Below are 13403 nucleotides of genomic sequence, written 5' to 3'. Positions count from 1 at the left end.
TAATCCCCATTTTACAGATGAGGTAACTGAGGCACCGAGAAGTGAAGTGACTAGCCTAAAGTCACACAGCTGACAAGTGACCGAGCCGGGATTCGAACCCATGACCTCTCACTCCAAAACCCGTGCTCTTTCCACTGAGCCACGCTGCAAGCTTGGCACGTAGTAAGCAACGGTCCTCGGCACATAGTAAGCGCTTAACAAATAACAACATTATTATTAAGCGCTCAATAAATACTATTGAATTTCATTCATTCAATAGTATTTATTGAGCGCTCACTATGTGCAGAGCACTGTACTAAGCGCTTGGAATGAACAAGTCGGCAACAGATAGAGACAGTCCCTGCCCTTTGACGGGCTTACGGTCTAATCGGGGGAGACGGACGGACGAGAACAATGGCAATAAATAGAGTCAAGGGGAAGAACATCTCGTAAAAACAATGGCAACTAAATAGAATCAAGGCGATGTCCATTTCATTAACAAAATAAATAGGGTAATGAAGATATATACAGTTGGGCAGACGAGTACGGTGCTGAGGGGATAGGAAGGGAGAGGGGCAGGAGCAGAAGGAAAGGGGGGGAAAAGAGGGTTTAGCTGCGGAGAGGTGAAGGGGGGATGGTAGAGGGAGTAGAGGGAGAAGAGGAGCTCAGTCTGGGAAGGCCTCTTGGAGGAGGTGAGTTTTAAGTAGGGTTTTGAAGAGGGGAAGAGAATCGGTTTGGCGGAGGTGAGGAGGGAGGGCGTTCCAGGACCGCGGGAGGACCTGGCCCAGGGGTCGACGGCGGGATGGGCGAGACCGAGGGACGGTGAGGAGGTGGGCGGCGGAGGAGCGGAGCGTGCGGGGTGGGCGGTAGAAAGAGAGGAGGGAGGACAGGTCAGGAAGGGGCGAGGTGATGGAGAGCCTTGAAGCCTAGAGTGAGGAGTCTTTGAATGATTATCAATAAATACGACTGAAGGGGTGAACTACAATTCCCAGGATGCCACGCTTCCGAGGAGCCGGGAAGGGGGCGGAGGGGGACTACAACTCCCGTCATGCAGCGGGAAAGGGCGCTCCGGGCGGGCGGGGCCGCGGAAGTGGAGGAGGAGGAGGAGCAGCAGCAGCAGCAGCAGCAGGAGGAGGAGGATTGCCAAGGGAAAGGATGGAGGCGGTGGTGTTCGTCTTCTCCCTCATCGACTGCTGCGCTCTCATCTTCCTCTCCGTTTACTTCGTATCCTTCATTCGGGGAGCGGAGGCTGAGCGCGGTGACCCGTCCCCGTCCCCGAGGCCGGGCGAGGAGGGGCGGCCGGTGCGGGGGCCATGCGGGGCTCAGCTCGGGAGTGGGTGTGCCAGGCCTCGTCCGGGCAGTCCCAGCTGAAGGGCTCCCTTTCCCTCCTCTGTGGGAGCCAGGCGTCCCCTTCCCCCAGCCCGCATTCGTGCGTTCATTCATTCAGTAGTATTTACTGAGCGCCGACTCTGTGCAGAGCACTGGACTAAGCGCTTGGAATGCTGTACTCGTCTGCTCAACTGTATATATTTTCATTACCCTATTTATTTTGTTAATGAAATGGACATCGCCTTGATTCTATTTAGTTGCCATTGTTTATACGAGATATTCTTCCCCTTGACTCTATTTATTGCCATTGTTCTCGTCTGGCCGTCTCCCCCGATTAGACTGTGCGCCCGTCGAAGGGCAGGGACTGTCTCTATCTGTTGCCGACTTGTTCATTCCAAGCGCTTAGTACAGTGCTCTGCACATAGTAAGTGCTTAATAAATACTATTGAATGAATGGACAATTGGACAACAGATAGAGACCCTCCCTGCCCGATGACGGGCTTACAATCGGGGGAGACGGACAAAAACAAGACAACATCATGACGATAAATAGAAGCAAGGGGATGGACACTTCTTTAACAAGATAATTGGGGTAATAAAAATCTATACGAATGAGCACAGTGCTGAGTGGGGGAGGAGCAGAGGGAATGGGGGTTTAGCTGAGGGGAAGGGGGGGCACAGAGGGAGCAGAGGGAAAAGGGGAAGGTCAGCCTGGGAAGGCCTCCTGGAGGAGGTGAGCTCTCAGTAGGGCTTTGAAGAGGGGAAGAGAGTTTGGCGGAGGTGAGGAGGGAGGGCATTCCAGGACAGCGGGAGGACGTGGGCCTGGGGTCGACGGCGGGATAGGCGTGAACGGGGGACGGTGGTATTTATTGAGCGCTTACTGTGTGCGGAGCACTGGACTAAGCGCTTGGAGGGTACAGGATAGAGACCCTCCCCGCCCAATAACGGGCTCGCTTGCCCGAGCTCCCCGACGGCCCCCGGCCCGGCCAGTTGGGTCGGGCTGATGGCTTTGAGATGTCTTCGCGACCTTTGCCCTTTGGGTGCGACGGACAGGGCAGGGCAGGGATTTCATTGGCTTTTTTCCGGGGTCGGGGCTTGGCTCGGGCAGTTGGGGAGCCTTGGCCACCCATTTGTCCAGCTCAAAAGCTGCGGCCCCGGAGGTTGGGGCAGAGGCAGGTCCCGTGGGGCAGGTAGCCCCGAAGAGCAAACCTGCTCGGCCTCCCTAAAACCCCCGGCCAAACAATCAGTGCTGTCTTGTTTTTCTTTCGCTCTGTTTTACTCTGCTGTCTGTCTCCCCCGATTAGACTGGGAGCCCCTCGTTGGGCAGGGATGGTCTCTATCTGTTGCCGAATTGTCCATTCCAAGCGCTTAGTACAGTGCTCTGCACACAGTAAGCGCTCAGTAAATACTATTGAATGAATGAATTTAGAAACAGAGAAGCAGCGTGGCTCAGTGGAAAGAGCCCGGACTTGGGAGTCAGAGGTCATGGGTTTGGAAAGAGCCCGGACTTGGGAGTCAGAAGTCATGGGCTCAAATCCCGGCTCCGCCGCTTGTCAGCTGGGTGACTTTGGGCAAGTCATTTAACTTCTCTGGGCCTCAGTTACCTCATCTGTAAAATGGGGATGGAGATGAAGACTGTGAGCCCCACGTTGGACAACCTGATCACCTTGTATCCCCCCCAGCGCTTAGAACAGTGCTTTACACATAGTAAGGACTTAACAGATGTCATTATTATTATTTCATAAACGCTTATTTCAGGCAGAGCACTGTACTGAGCGCTTGGGAAAGTACACTGCAGTAGAGTTGGTAGACAGGATCCCTGCCCACAAAGAATTTGCAGTCTAGCCCTTTTGTTCCTGCTTCTTCTCCCCCTTTCCCTCAGGCTGTGACCTTTCACCCCCAATCAATTAATCAATGGTAGTTATTGAGTGCTTACTAGGTGCAGAACACTGTACCAAACCCTTGGAGAATAGAGTGCCACTGAATTTGCAGACACGTTCCCTGCCCATAACAAGCTTACACTCTAGAAGCAGCATGGCCTTTGGATAGAGCACAGGCCTGGGAGTCCGAAGATCTTGGGTTCTAATCCTAGCCTCACCACTTGTCTGCTGCATGACCTTGGGCAAGTTACTTCACTTCTCTGTGCCTCTCTTACCTCATCTGTAAAATGGGGATTGAGACTTTAAACCCCCGTGGAACAGGGACTGTTTGTCCAATTCGATTTGCCTGTATCCATCCCAGTGCTTAGTACAGCTCCTGGCACATGGTGCTGAACAAATACCATCATTATTATTAATCCCGGTTCTGCCACTTACCTGCTGTGTGACCTCGGGCAAATCACTTAACTTCTCTGTGTGTCAGTTACCTCATCTGTAAAATAAGGATTGAGACTGTGAGTATAGTTAGAGCCTGTGTTGAGAGGGGGGTGGGGGGAGAGCCTTATGGTCAAGTGTCAGGAGTTTTTGTTTCGAGTCAAGCAGTGGGGAGCCCCAGGAGTTTTTTTTTTCTTTTTGGAAAGAAACAGTCAGGGGAGATGATTGAAGCTTAGAGAAGTCAACAGAGGGTAGACAAGTATTTTGGTTTTTTTTTAACCAAATCCCACCACATCAGGACAAAGGAAAGCCATGGAAATGTGAGGGAGGTGGGTGCAAAATAAGTGCAAAAGGAAACACTTTCTTCACACAGAGGAAAGAATATGGAATATTATGTAAGAAGGTGAACAGGTCCAAATTATGCACTTAGGTCCCTACCACATAAGTACTTTGATACACACCCCAGCCCCACCCTTACAGCTCTTATGTAATATCTTTATACTTTGCTCCTTCACTTATGGGCAGGGATCATGTTTCCCAACTCTATTTTATTCTCCCAGGTGCTTAGTACAGTAGTCTGCATGTCTGCCTACCGTAAGCACTCAGCAAATACCATTGATTGAAAATATTAGGAGGGTAAAGAAGGCTGTGGTTAAATTCATGAACTATTTGTCCATAATGGGTTACTAGACAGAAATAAAGATGTCGAAGGGAAAAGTTGGGGATGTTAGATGGTACATCCCTAAATAGTCGCAAGCATCTTGTTGCCATTATTGTAGACAGAATCATTTGCTGTGCGGACTGTTGGTGTGGTGCGCACTGGCTTTTAATTTTTGAAGGGGGGAGTGATGTGCTCCAATCAGAATTTTAGCAAGATGATCTGTTCAGCTGTTGGTAAGGTAGACTTGAAGCAGGGAGAGGGTGGAGGCAAAGAGGTCAGTAAGGAAGCTGGGAAAGGGTGAGGACTTCCCAGGATTGTACTGGGAAGGAGGTTTTAAAGTTGGAAAGGATGAGGCAGATATGTGAAATATTGAAAAGGAAGAATCAGCAGGACTTAGCAATAGTCAGAATGTGGAAATTAAATGACGGAGCGGTTTCAAAAATGACCCCATGCTAAGGCACATGTGGCTTAGGGAGGGGAGTAGTGGAATCATTAAGTGTTAATAAAATTAGGAAGAGATCCAAATTCCTTTTCTTGTTAAACTTTTCTCAAAAATCTTATTTCCCAACTCTTAATATTATTCATATTTACCCCACAGTCTCCTGTGGGACCCAGGGCTGGGAGTAAAGGGAGGATTATCTGCGAAGAGAATACAGGAAAGAGGGAATAGGAAGTAAACCAGTGAGATTTTTAAATTGTCATAATAAACGTAAAGCATGGAAATGAGAATTACCCTAAACCCTAGGTCCATCTTCCAGTAGACTGGCTACACCAATTGCTTCTCATGATGTCATTTTAAACCCAATATATTCCTCATCCTGATCTTCAGATAATTACACTCTCTGATTTAGAATGTGACTACATCAATGCGAGATCTTGTTGCTCAAAATTAAACAAGGTAAGCCATTTCTCCTGTTTTCTTTTCCCATTTTACAGCATCCGAATCAGAATGTAATGTTTAGGGGACATCCTTTTTGGGGGGTAAAATTAATCCACCATCTGGGTTGATTTTGTTATTTTTGTGGTGGACATTTTGTTTCTTCACCATTAGCTATGATCATGTCTAAAGGCAGAATTTGTTTTGGCCAGAAACCAGACTTTCAGAGATGAGATGCTTAAAATACAATCAAATTTTTAGTGGTCAGAGGTAGACACCAGGAACATGATAGATGGAGAAACAAACTGTTTATGTCGAAGGAACCTTGCTAAGCAGTTTTCAACAGTGCTTTTCATTCTTAGATCCTTTTAAGTCTTGTGATACCCACAAGGAAAATGCAGAAAAAAATTCAGTATTCTTAGAAAACTATACTTCCCCCAGTTTGTAGAGAAGGCAAAGCAAATTAAAAGCTAAATTGTTAGGTTTTTGAAAACAACAGTAGTTAATTCATTTTGGGATATTAGTGTTTTACCAGCTGGATTTAATTTCTCTTGGTTTACTCATTATTTTTAATATATGGGGAGTCTAAAGTAGAAAAAACAGAACTAATTATCTTGGGCTTTTGAATGCTTATGTTATTCCCTGGAACAGTTAGATATTTTGGAAGAAAGTTAAAGATTTTTAGAGGGGTAGTAATATTTTCAGGCCACTAGTTTTATTCAGTGCATTAACAGAAGCCACTGAGCAACAATCATGGTTTTGTAAATTTGTGCAACTCCACTCTGCAACTTTATTGCAGACCTATCCTCCTTGCTCCTCTTTCCCCACACAACAAGCTACGTCCTCACCTTTTTAACTACTTTATTTGTGTCTGTCTCTGTGTCTCTTGCCTTTCCATTTGACTCAGTTACTGTGCATTGTTTTGTCCTTCTGGATTTCTTTTGACTACACATCTGTCTCCTTTTGTCTCTCACCTCTGCTGTTTCTTTCATTTGATCTCTATATGTTGTCTGAGTGACTGTGCAGAATCGGTTCTGCTTTCCTTTTTGATGTTACTGAGTGTGTCCAGTTCAGGAGACACTGATTTTTTTTAAAATAGTATTTTTTAAACATACGCTGTGTGGTAGGCACTATATTAAGTGCTGGGATAGATACAAGCTAATCAGGTTTGACACTGTCCCTGTCACAAATGGGGCTCATAGTCTTAATCCTCATTTTATAGAAAAGGAAACTGAGGCACAGAGAAGTTAAATGACTTGCCAAAGGTCACACAGCAGACAAGTGGAGCTGGGATTAGAACCCAGATCCTTCTGACTCCCAGGCCCGTGCTCTATCACCAGGCCATGCTGCTTCTCACTGATTCCATATGCTTTTTGATTACTAATATTGTAGTTATCTGAAATGAAATTTGAAATGTTTTGGTGGCTGAGAGGTGAGATAGGGATGCATAGATCCCATTTCTGATTCTAGGGTGGAATCAGATTGGTAGCTCGGACCTAGCCACGTCTGATCAAAAATTTTTTAAGAATTTCCATTATGGGTTAAGGTTTGAATTGGAGTAGTCTCCGAATTTGAACTAGGAAATGACATTCCAAATGAAAGGTTAAAAACAAGAGGGATTGTGGTCTTGGATTTTTTTTGGTTTTTTTATTGGCATCTGTTAGATGCTTACTATGTAACAGGCACTGTAATAAGAGCTCCGGTAGATACAAGCTAAACAGGTTGGACATAGTCCATGTCCCATGTGAGGCTCACAGTATTAATCCCATTGGTCTTGTTAAACTATCCTAGGCTATACTGTATTTTATAAGTAGTAGTAGTATTTATTAAGTCCCTGCAGTGTGCAAAACACTATTATAAGCATTGAGGAAAATTAAACACAGCCCTGGCCCCCAAGGCTCACAATCTTAAGAATAAAGTTGTGAGGAGGATTGGCAATAGACATATTAGTAAAGAAGAAGCAGCAGTAACCAAAGGTAATATGAAAGACATAAAATATTAGAGGGCATTTGGCTAGAGGAGTATGAAGCTCCTCCCACCTCTTAGCTTTTTCTTGGGCAAAGTCCTGAACTTGAGTAGGCTGTAATTCTTTTGTGTGTAAAATGGAAGCTCAAGATATGTTTTCCTGTAAGTGTTTTCCTTCAAGTAGCCCACCTAATGACGCATCCCCAATAACTTCCTTTGCAGTGGGTGGTCCCAGAATTGATCGGCCACACTGCTGTCAGTGTACTGATGCTCATTTCCTTGCACTGGTTCATCTTCCTCCTCAACTTGCCTGTGGCAACATGGAACATCTATCGGTAAGTGAGGTGCCTTTTCCTTTTCAGGTAAGGCCATTTTTGACCTAAGGAAATCTTGGATAATCTGTGAAGTGTGAAATGTATAGGCATATGCAGTTAAGGAACTGTCGTGTAACTGACACTCAGTTATCTGCCATATTACCTCAATTGAGGCTGCCTTGGCAATGGGGAAGGAAGGCAAATGCTGCTAACCCTGTCTATCTGGTCTAAAGTCAAACTTGGGTTCAGGGTAGCAGAAAAGAGTACTTTAAGAGGCTGAGGAGACTGGTAAGGAATGTTGTTGGGTGGGAGGAGGGAAGCTGAACAGATCAAAAATAGAGGATGGTAGACAGGGAGGGATGAGAAAAAGCAAAAATATTGAGTTCATTATAACATGCTTTATGGGTTTCCACTGTAAAAACCATTAAAAATTTGATATTTAAATTCATCTTTGTGTTTTCAAAAACACTGCATTTAAAAACAGAAAGATATGAGGTAAGGAATCTGGCCTCATTCTGTTGTACTTTCCCAAGTGCTTAGTTCAGTGCTCTGCACACAGTAGGTTCTGAATAAATACTAGTGATTGATAGAGAGTTATGCATCATCTGAACATTGTTTTTCAAACTTGAAAAACAAAATTCTGGGATAGAGAAGCCCAGCATAAAAAATCCTCATTCTTTATGGCGGTGCCTGTTTTGGGGGATCTTTTGGTGTCTGGTCTTTTAATTTGTACCCAGCTGATTTATATTCTCCCCTCTCTCACACACACACCTCACCCCCATCTCACTGTTTATCATTATATTGAGCATATTTTCCATTGTTTTGATTGGAATTGTGGCGAGCAGGAGTTGGGGGGGTAAAAGGTCAAAGAAAAGAATGCTTGGATGGTTACAGGAGGATAACCTATCAGTACTAGAGCCAAGATGAGCCAGAGAGCCCTGTCTGACTCTTCTAATTGAGATAGAAATCAACAGGAGGAGAAATTGAGCGAGGCGGCAGTCTCCTGCTGGGCAGTGCTGGACCCCTTCACCCTTCAGGCAGGTTCACTTGGGCAGAACAAAAGAAAAAGCAGTTCACACCCACTGCCGTCTGACTCACTGACAGTCCCCAGCTTGGGTCCAGTGTGGATAAACAACAAAATGCCTTGCAGCCTCACCCTAATCACTGTTCCTCAGGTTCTGCTAGGTCTGGTATAGATGAGTCTCCCAACAACAGGCACTGGCTTGTGGGGAGGAGGAGAGTTGGAATCCGGGACAGAGGATTCTGTGAAATAACCCAAATTAACCTCAAACTAAACTTGGCTTTTTGCTGCTACAGTAGCTTGAATTCTTGTTAAAATCAGAACATTGTCCCGAATACTTGGCCCTTACTTATTGTACTTCATTGTATGCAACAACAGATTTGTCAATGCTGCTTTGAAAGGCCTCCTTCGGAACTAGAGGAGGGATTAGGTCAGCAAATAAATCGCAAATCCAGCTGGCCTGCAGACTGAATTGAGCCTCCAAAAAACTCCAGTCAGTTGTTCCTCCTTTATACTGTAAGGTTGTTGTGGGAAGGAATTGTTTCTGTTTATGACTGTATTGTACTCGCCCAAGACTTAGTATAGTGCTCTGCACATGGTAAACACTCAGTAAATACAGTTGACTGGTCTGCATACTTAATGCACTCTTCCTCTAAAATTTGGACATACATTGAGCAGGCCTTGTCTGTCCTTTAAGGAGGAACTGTTAACAGAAAACCCTATTATGGGGTGAAGTGCAAAGTTGTACCTTGTCTTGTCCATCAGGTTACATATTCCAGAATGCATTACCATGGGTGTACTTTTAATTGCCCATGCTTACCCTAGAGGAGACAAAAACTGGTCTGTGGTAGGTCCAGTTTTTTTAGGAATTAAGTGCTTACTATGTGCCAGGCACTGTACTAACCTCTGGGGTAGATACAAGCTAGTCAGGATGGACTCAGTCCCTGTCCCAGATGGGCTCCCAGTCTCAATGTCCATTTTACGGATAAGGTAACTGACGTACAGAGAAATTAAGTGAATTGCCCATGCTGACAAGTGACCGAGCCAGAATTAAAATCCAGGTCTTCTATCTCCCTGGGGGCCCTTGCTTTTTCCATTAGGCCACGCTGCTGTTTAGGAGGGTGGGGATGAGGGGTTTGCAGGGTGAGTTGTCAGACAGTCCCATCAGGAATTGCTGCGTTAAAATTCTCAAACCTGTGGCAAGCTAATATTTTTTTTAAAACAATATTGTGGGGCGGGGGCTGAGTGAATGAGACCATGAAACTTAACTGCAGCATAAGGCCAAAACCATTTAATCGTTGATATGGTAGAATACCAAGGCTGACTACTTACCCTTGTGCTTCGGACAGTACTTGGCATATAGTGTGTACTTACCAAATACCATCATTAATATTGTTATCCTCTGCTGGTAAAAGTTGACCAAAAATTCAGTTTATTTGAACTATTAAACTGCCCAAAATGGAAGGGTGGCATTTGAACATTAGGCTGATAACCAGGAATGTGAGTTCTAACTCCCATTCGTCCCAAGAATCGTGTTCCCAGCTGTAAAGTGACTCCAGCTCTGGGGAGAGATCTGAAGTCCATGTTATTACCATTCATAATATATTTTTTAATTAATTGGTCATGTATTTTGTAATGTGCTGGTAAGTATGGAACAGGATAAAGATGAAGACTTACTAAACTCCTAGGTGCATTTGAGGGTTAGTAAAAGTTGTTGGGCTACTTAGCTACATAAATAAAATGTAAGCCCTGCACTTGCCATGAGCAACCCCTCTTTTCCCCTATGACAGGCACATGCTGGAGTGTGGGCCAGAGAGCCTCTCTTCACTTCACCTGATGAACTTAACTACGTGAGGTAGAGGGTAATGGAATATATTTGTATATTCTCCTCAGCTTGTGATTTTTGCTCTTAAGTGAGCCTCGTTTTCCCTCACTTATTTCATGTCCTTTGAAATCAGCATGATCACCAGGATCACACCTAATCAGAGTAACATGTGAGTCTGTACAAATCGCCTTATCTTATTCTCAATTTTTTGTACTTGGCCAGTCCCTCAAGAGCATGGTGGGAAAACATAGGAAAATTCCCTGTTGTTCCTTAAATGGTCCTAGGCATGAGCTAGTAGGAGAGAATGGGCTCATTGTTTCCAGAAATACATCTGTAGGGGTCAATGAAATCATTTCAGAGGGGGCAGAATGCTTTCAGATTAAATCGTCTGGAGGAAAAAAATTCTGCCAGATTTAATCTGCTGTTGCTTTCACTTTTCAGCCAATAAAAATTCTGGGTTCCATTTTGGGTCTTAATGTCAGCTTTCTGTGATTGGTTGTGTCAGAAATGATCTGTCATGCCCCATCTCTGCAGTACTTTTCCAATTGTTCCTTTTTTGGCTAGTATTTCTGACATTTTACCTTACCCCCTGCTCTTTCCTTTATTCTCCCATATCTTCCAGGTTCATTATGGTTCCAAGTGGTAACATGGGGGTGTTTGATCCTACAGAGATCCACAACAGAGGGCAGCTGAAGTCACATATGAAAGAAGCCATGATCAAACTTGGCTTTCACTTGCTCTGTTTCTTCATGTACCTTTACAGGTGAGTATAAAAATCCCACTGGTGTCTTCTAAGATGCCCTGCCCTAACTCATTCATTCATTCAATAGTATTTATTGAGCGCTTACTATGTGCAGAGCACTGTACTAAGCGCTTGGGATGAACTCCTTTAATGGACTTATTGACCCAGTCACTGAAATTAATCACAGCCAGTCTCTGGACCTCTTGGGCTACTCTGGGTCTCACTACTACTATGCACAAAGTTTTTACAGCTATATTGATGCTGGGGCTCTGGCCAATTGGTGGTCTGTTCAACCTTTTAGTTGACTGGACTAGTATGACTGAGACCTCCTTGCTTTGCTCTTAGAATCACTTTCATCAATCACTCATTTATTGAGCACTTACTATATGTAAAACATTGGACTAAACACTGAGTTGGTAGACATGTCCCTTGACCACAGGTGCTTACAGTCTAGAGGGGAAGACAGACATTCAAATAAATGCAGATATGTACTCAAGTGCTGTGAAGCTGAGGGTGGGGTGAATATCAAGTGCCTAAAGGGTTCACATCTTGTTCTCTCAAATTGATACTTTATTCGGAGTCACCTCAGCCTTTAAAAATAGCTAAAAAACTTTGTGGAGTCCCTGGGTCTGGTAAGTCTAGTGTTCCCTTTGCTTTGGTGTCATTTCAACTATTTAATTTTAAAAACCTCCTGTTCTGTGGTTGAGTAGGCTGCCTTAGTCTTTCTCCTCTTGAAGTCCTCTAAAATGGAGAAATGAAAAAGTCCTTGCTCTGGGATTGGCCTCACTGTTGCTTGCCTCTTAAGGTTAACGTGAAAATTAAGGTGAATCTCAAGAGTAAAATTTGGTAAATCAAGTTTCCTAGGTTTTAAACTGTAACCTGAATTTACAGGAATGTGGCAGAAACACAAAGCTGTCATCTATTATGGACTCAGCTCCTAACAAAGTTTATTTTCCAAAATCCTATTCCAGCTTTTACTCAGCTTCACAGATTAGATTGAAATTAGTTTAGGTGGTTTATTTTTCCACTTTGCTCTTTTGCTTTTCTGAATTTAATTTAGCTGGGACAGAGAAACTAGCCTGGTCTCTGTTTCTGGATCTCAAATCTGCGCTGACTTTAAAAACCAAAAATACTTCAACAAACATCATGGGAACAAGTTTTTTCTCATTTGGGTGGTAATTTCATCCCACCCACTTTAAGGTTGTACCTTTGGGCTCGCTATGAGTGGGGATGGCAAATGACCTGAAACAGTGGAAAATGAATCTGGACAGTAGGGCCTCTGCCCCCTTTCTCCCATCCCTGCATTGGTGGTGGCCTCCATGGGAGTCATCATGGAACATGCCCCCAAGGAGAAGCAGAAAAAGATTCCTGTCCCTGGTGTTTGCTATCACGCCTTACTTATGTAGTTTTAAAGGGTTCCTAAGCTTGTCCTGGACATCACTGGTACTTAATATTATTGAATGATTAAAAAAACCCTGCATCTTGCATACAAGATAGCACTTAGCTGTTCAGTCCCACATCATTGTTAAGACGGAGACCTGCAAGTCTTAAGGCAACAAAAAGCCCTCATCGCACTTCTTCATGTCATGACACTCTTGGCAGTGATGGCCTGCAGCCTGCAGCCTGACTTGCTGCGGTCAGAACCCAGTGGCCCTATGTCTCAATCCATGCTGGGGTGGAGTTGGTGGTGGTGGAGGGACAGGTTAGACTCCAAGTACATGGGAGTAACAGCTCTATGATTCTTTTCTTCTTACAGTATGATTTTGGCTTTGATAAATGACTGAAGCTGGAAGGAAATACCACACATGGAGTTGACACTACAGCGAACATCTGAGAAGCCAGAGACGACTTACACCGTACCTAGAACAATGTCCAATAAGCAGTATATTTTTTTCTCTGAATAAAAAACTATTTTTGCTGTATTTTTACCACATAAAGTATTTAAAAAACCATGAGTTTTTGTAGATTTCTGGTTCTTGTTTTCAAACTCAGCCCAGTGTAAGTGCCATTGACCAATGCTCTCCTGTTTGTTGAAAACACTGAATGTTTGAAGGCTGAGCACTGCCCCTGGATTACTGCCCACCAAAGAAAAGAACAAGTGACATACTTCTTGGCTTAGAGCTGCCCACCATGTGTGTACTGAAGAGCCATCTTTCACATGAGTTGGCTAAGAATGGAGAAAGTTAGTTGTCTTGCCTACATGGCCAGATCTCCAAACATACTTTTCCTGTAAGACACTCAGGACTATCATTTTTTATACAAAGTTGAAGTGACATTTCAACACTATCCTTTCATTGAAGAGGCTGTGAAAATTGAATTGTGTAGGTAAATGTAATTTTTGTTGTAGAGATGGGTGAAATAAATACTGAGCAAAGAGA

The 13403-nt window shown here is 44.3% G+C and overlaps 1 protein-coding gene across 1 annotated transcript; it reads left to right on the top strand.

Moving 5' to 3' along the window:
• Nucleotides 1-1060: 1060 nt before the first annotated feature.
• On the top strand, nucleotides 1061-13403 carry CNIH4 (cornichon family AMPA receptor auxiliary protein 4). Its single transcript, XM_029047148.2, has 5 exons — nucleotides 1061-1203; nucleotides 5111-5179; nucleotides 7346-7458; nucleotides 10906-11046; nucleotides 12782-13403. The coding sequence occupies exons 1-5, from the start codon at nucleotides 1135-1137 to the stop codon at nucleotides 12807-12809; spliced, it is 420 nt and encodes a 139-aa protein (XP_028902981.1). The 5' UTR covers nucleotides 1061-1134; the 3' UTR covers nucleotides 12810-13403.

Source organism: Ornithorhynchus anatinus, chromosome 19, assembly GCF_004115215.2.
Source record: "Ornithorhynchus anatinus isolate Pmale09 chromosome 19, mOrnAna1.pri.v4, whole genome shotgun sequence".
Classification (NCBI taxonomy): Eukaryota; Metazoa; Chordata; class Mammalia; order Monotremata; family Ornithorhynchidae; genus Ornithorhynchus; species Ornithorhynchus anatinus.
This window is presented reverse-complemented; position numbering and strand designations above follow the sequence as displayed.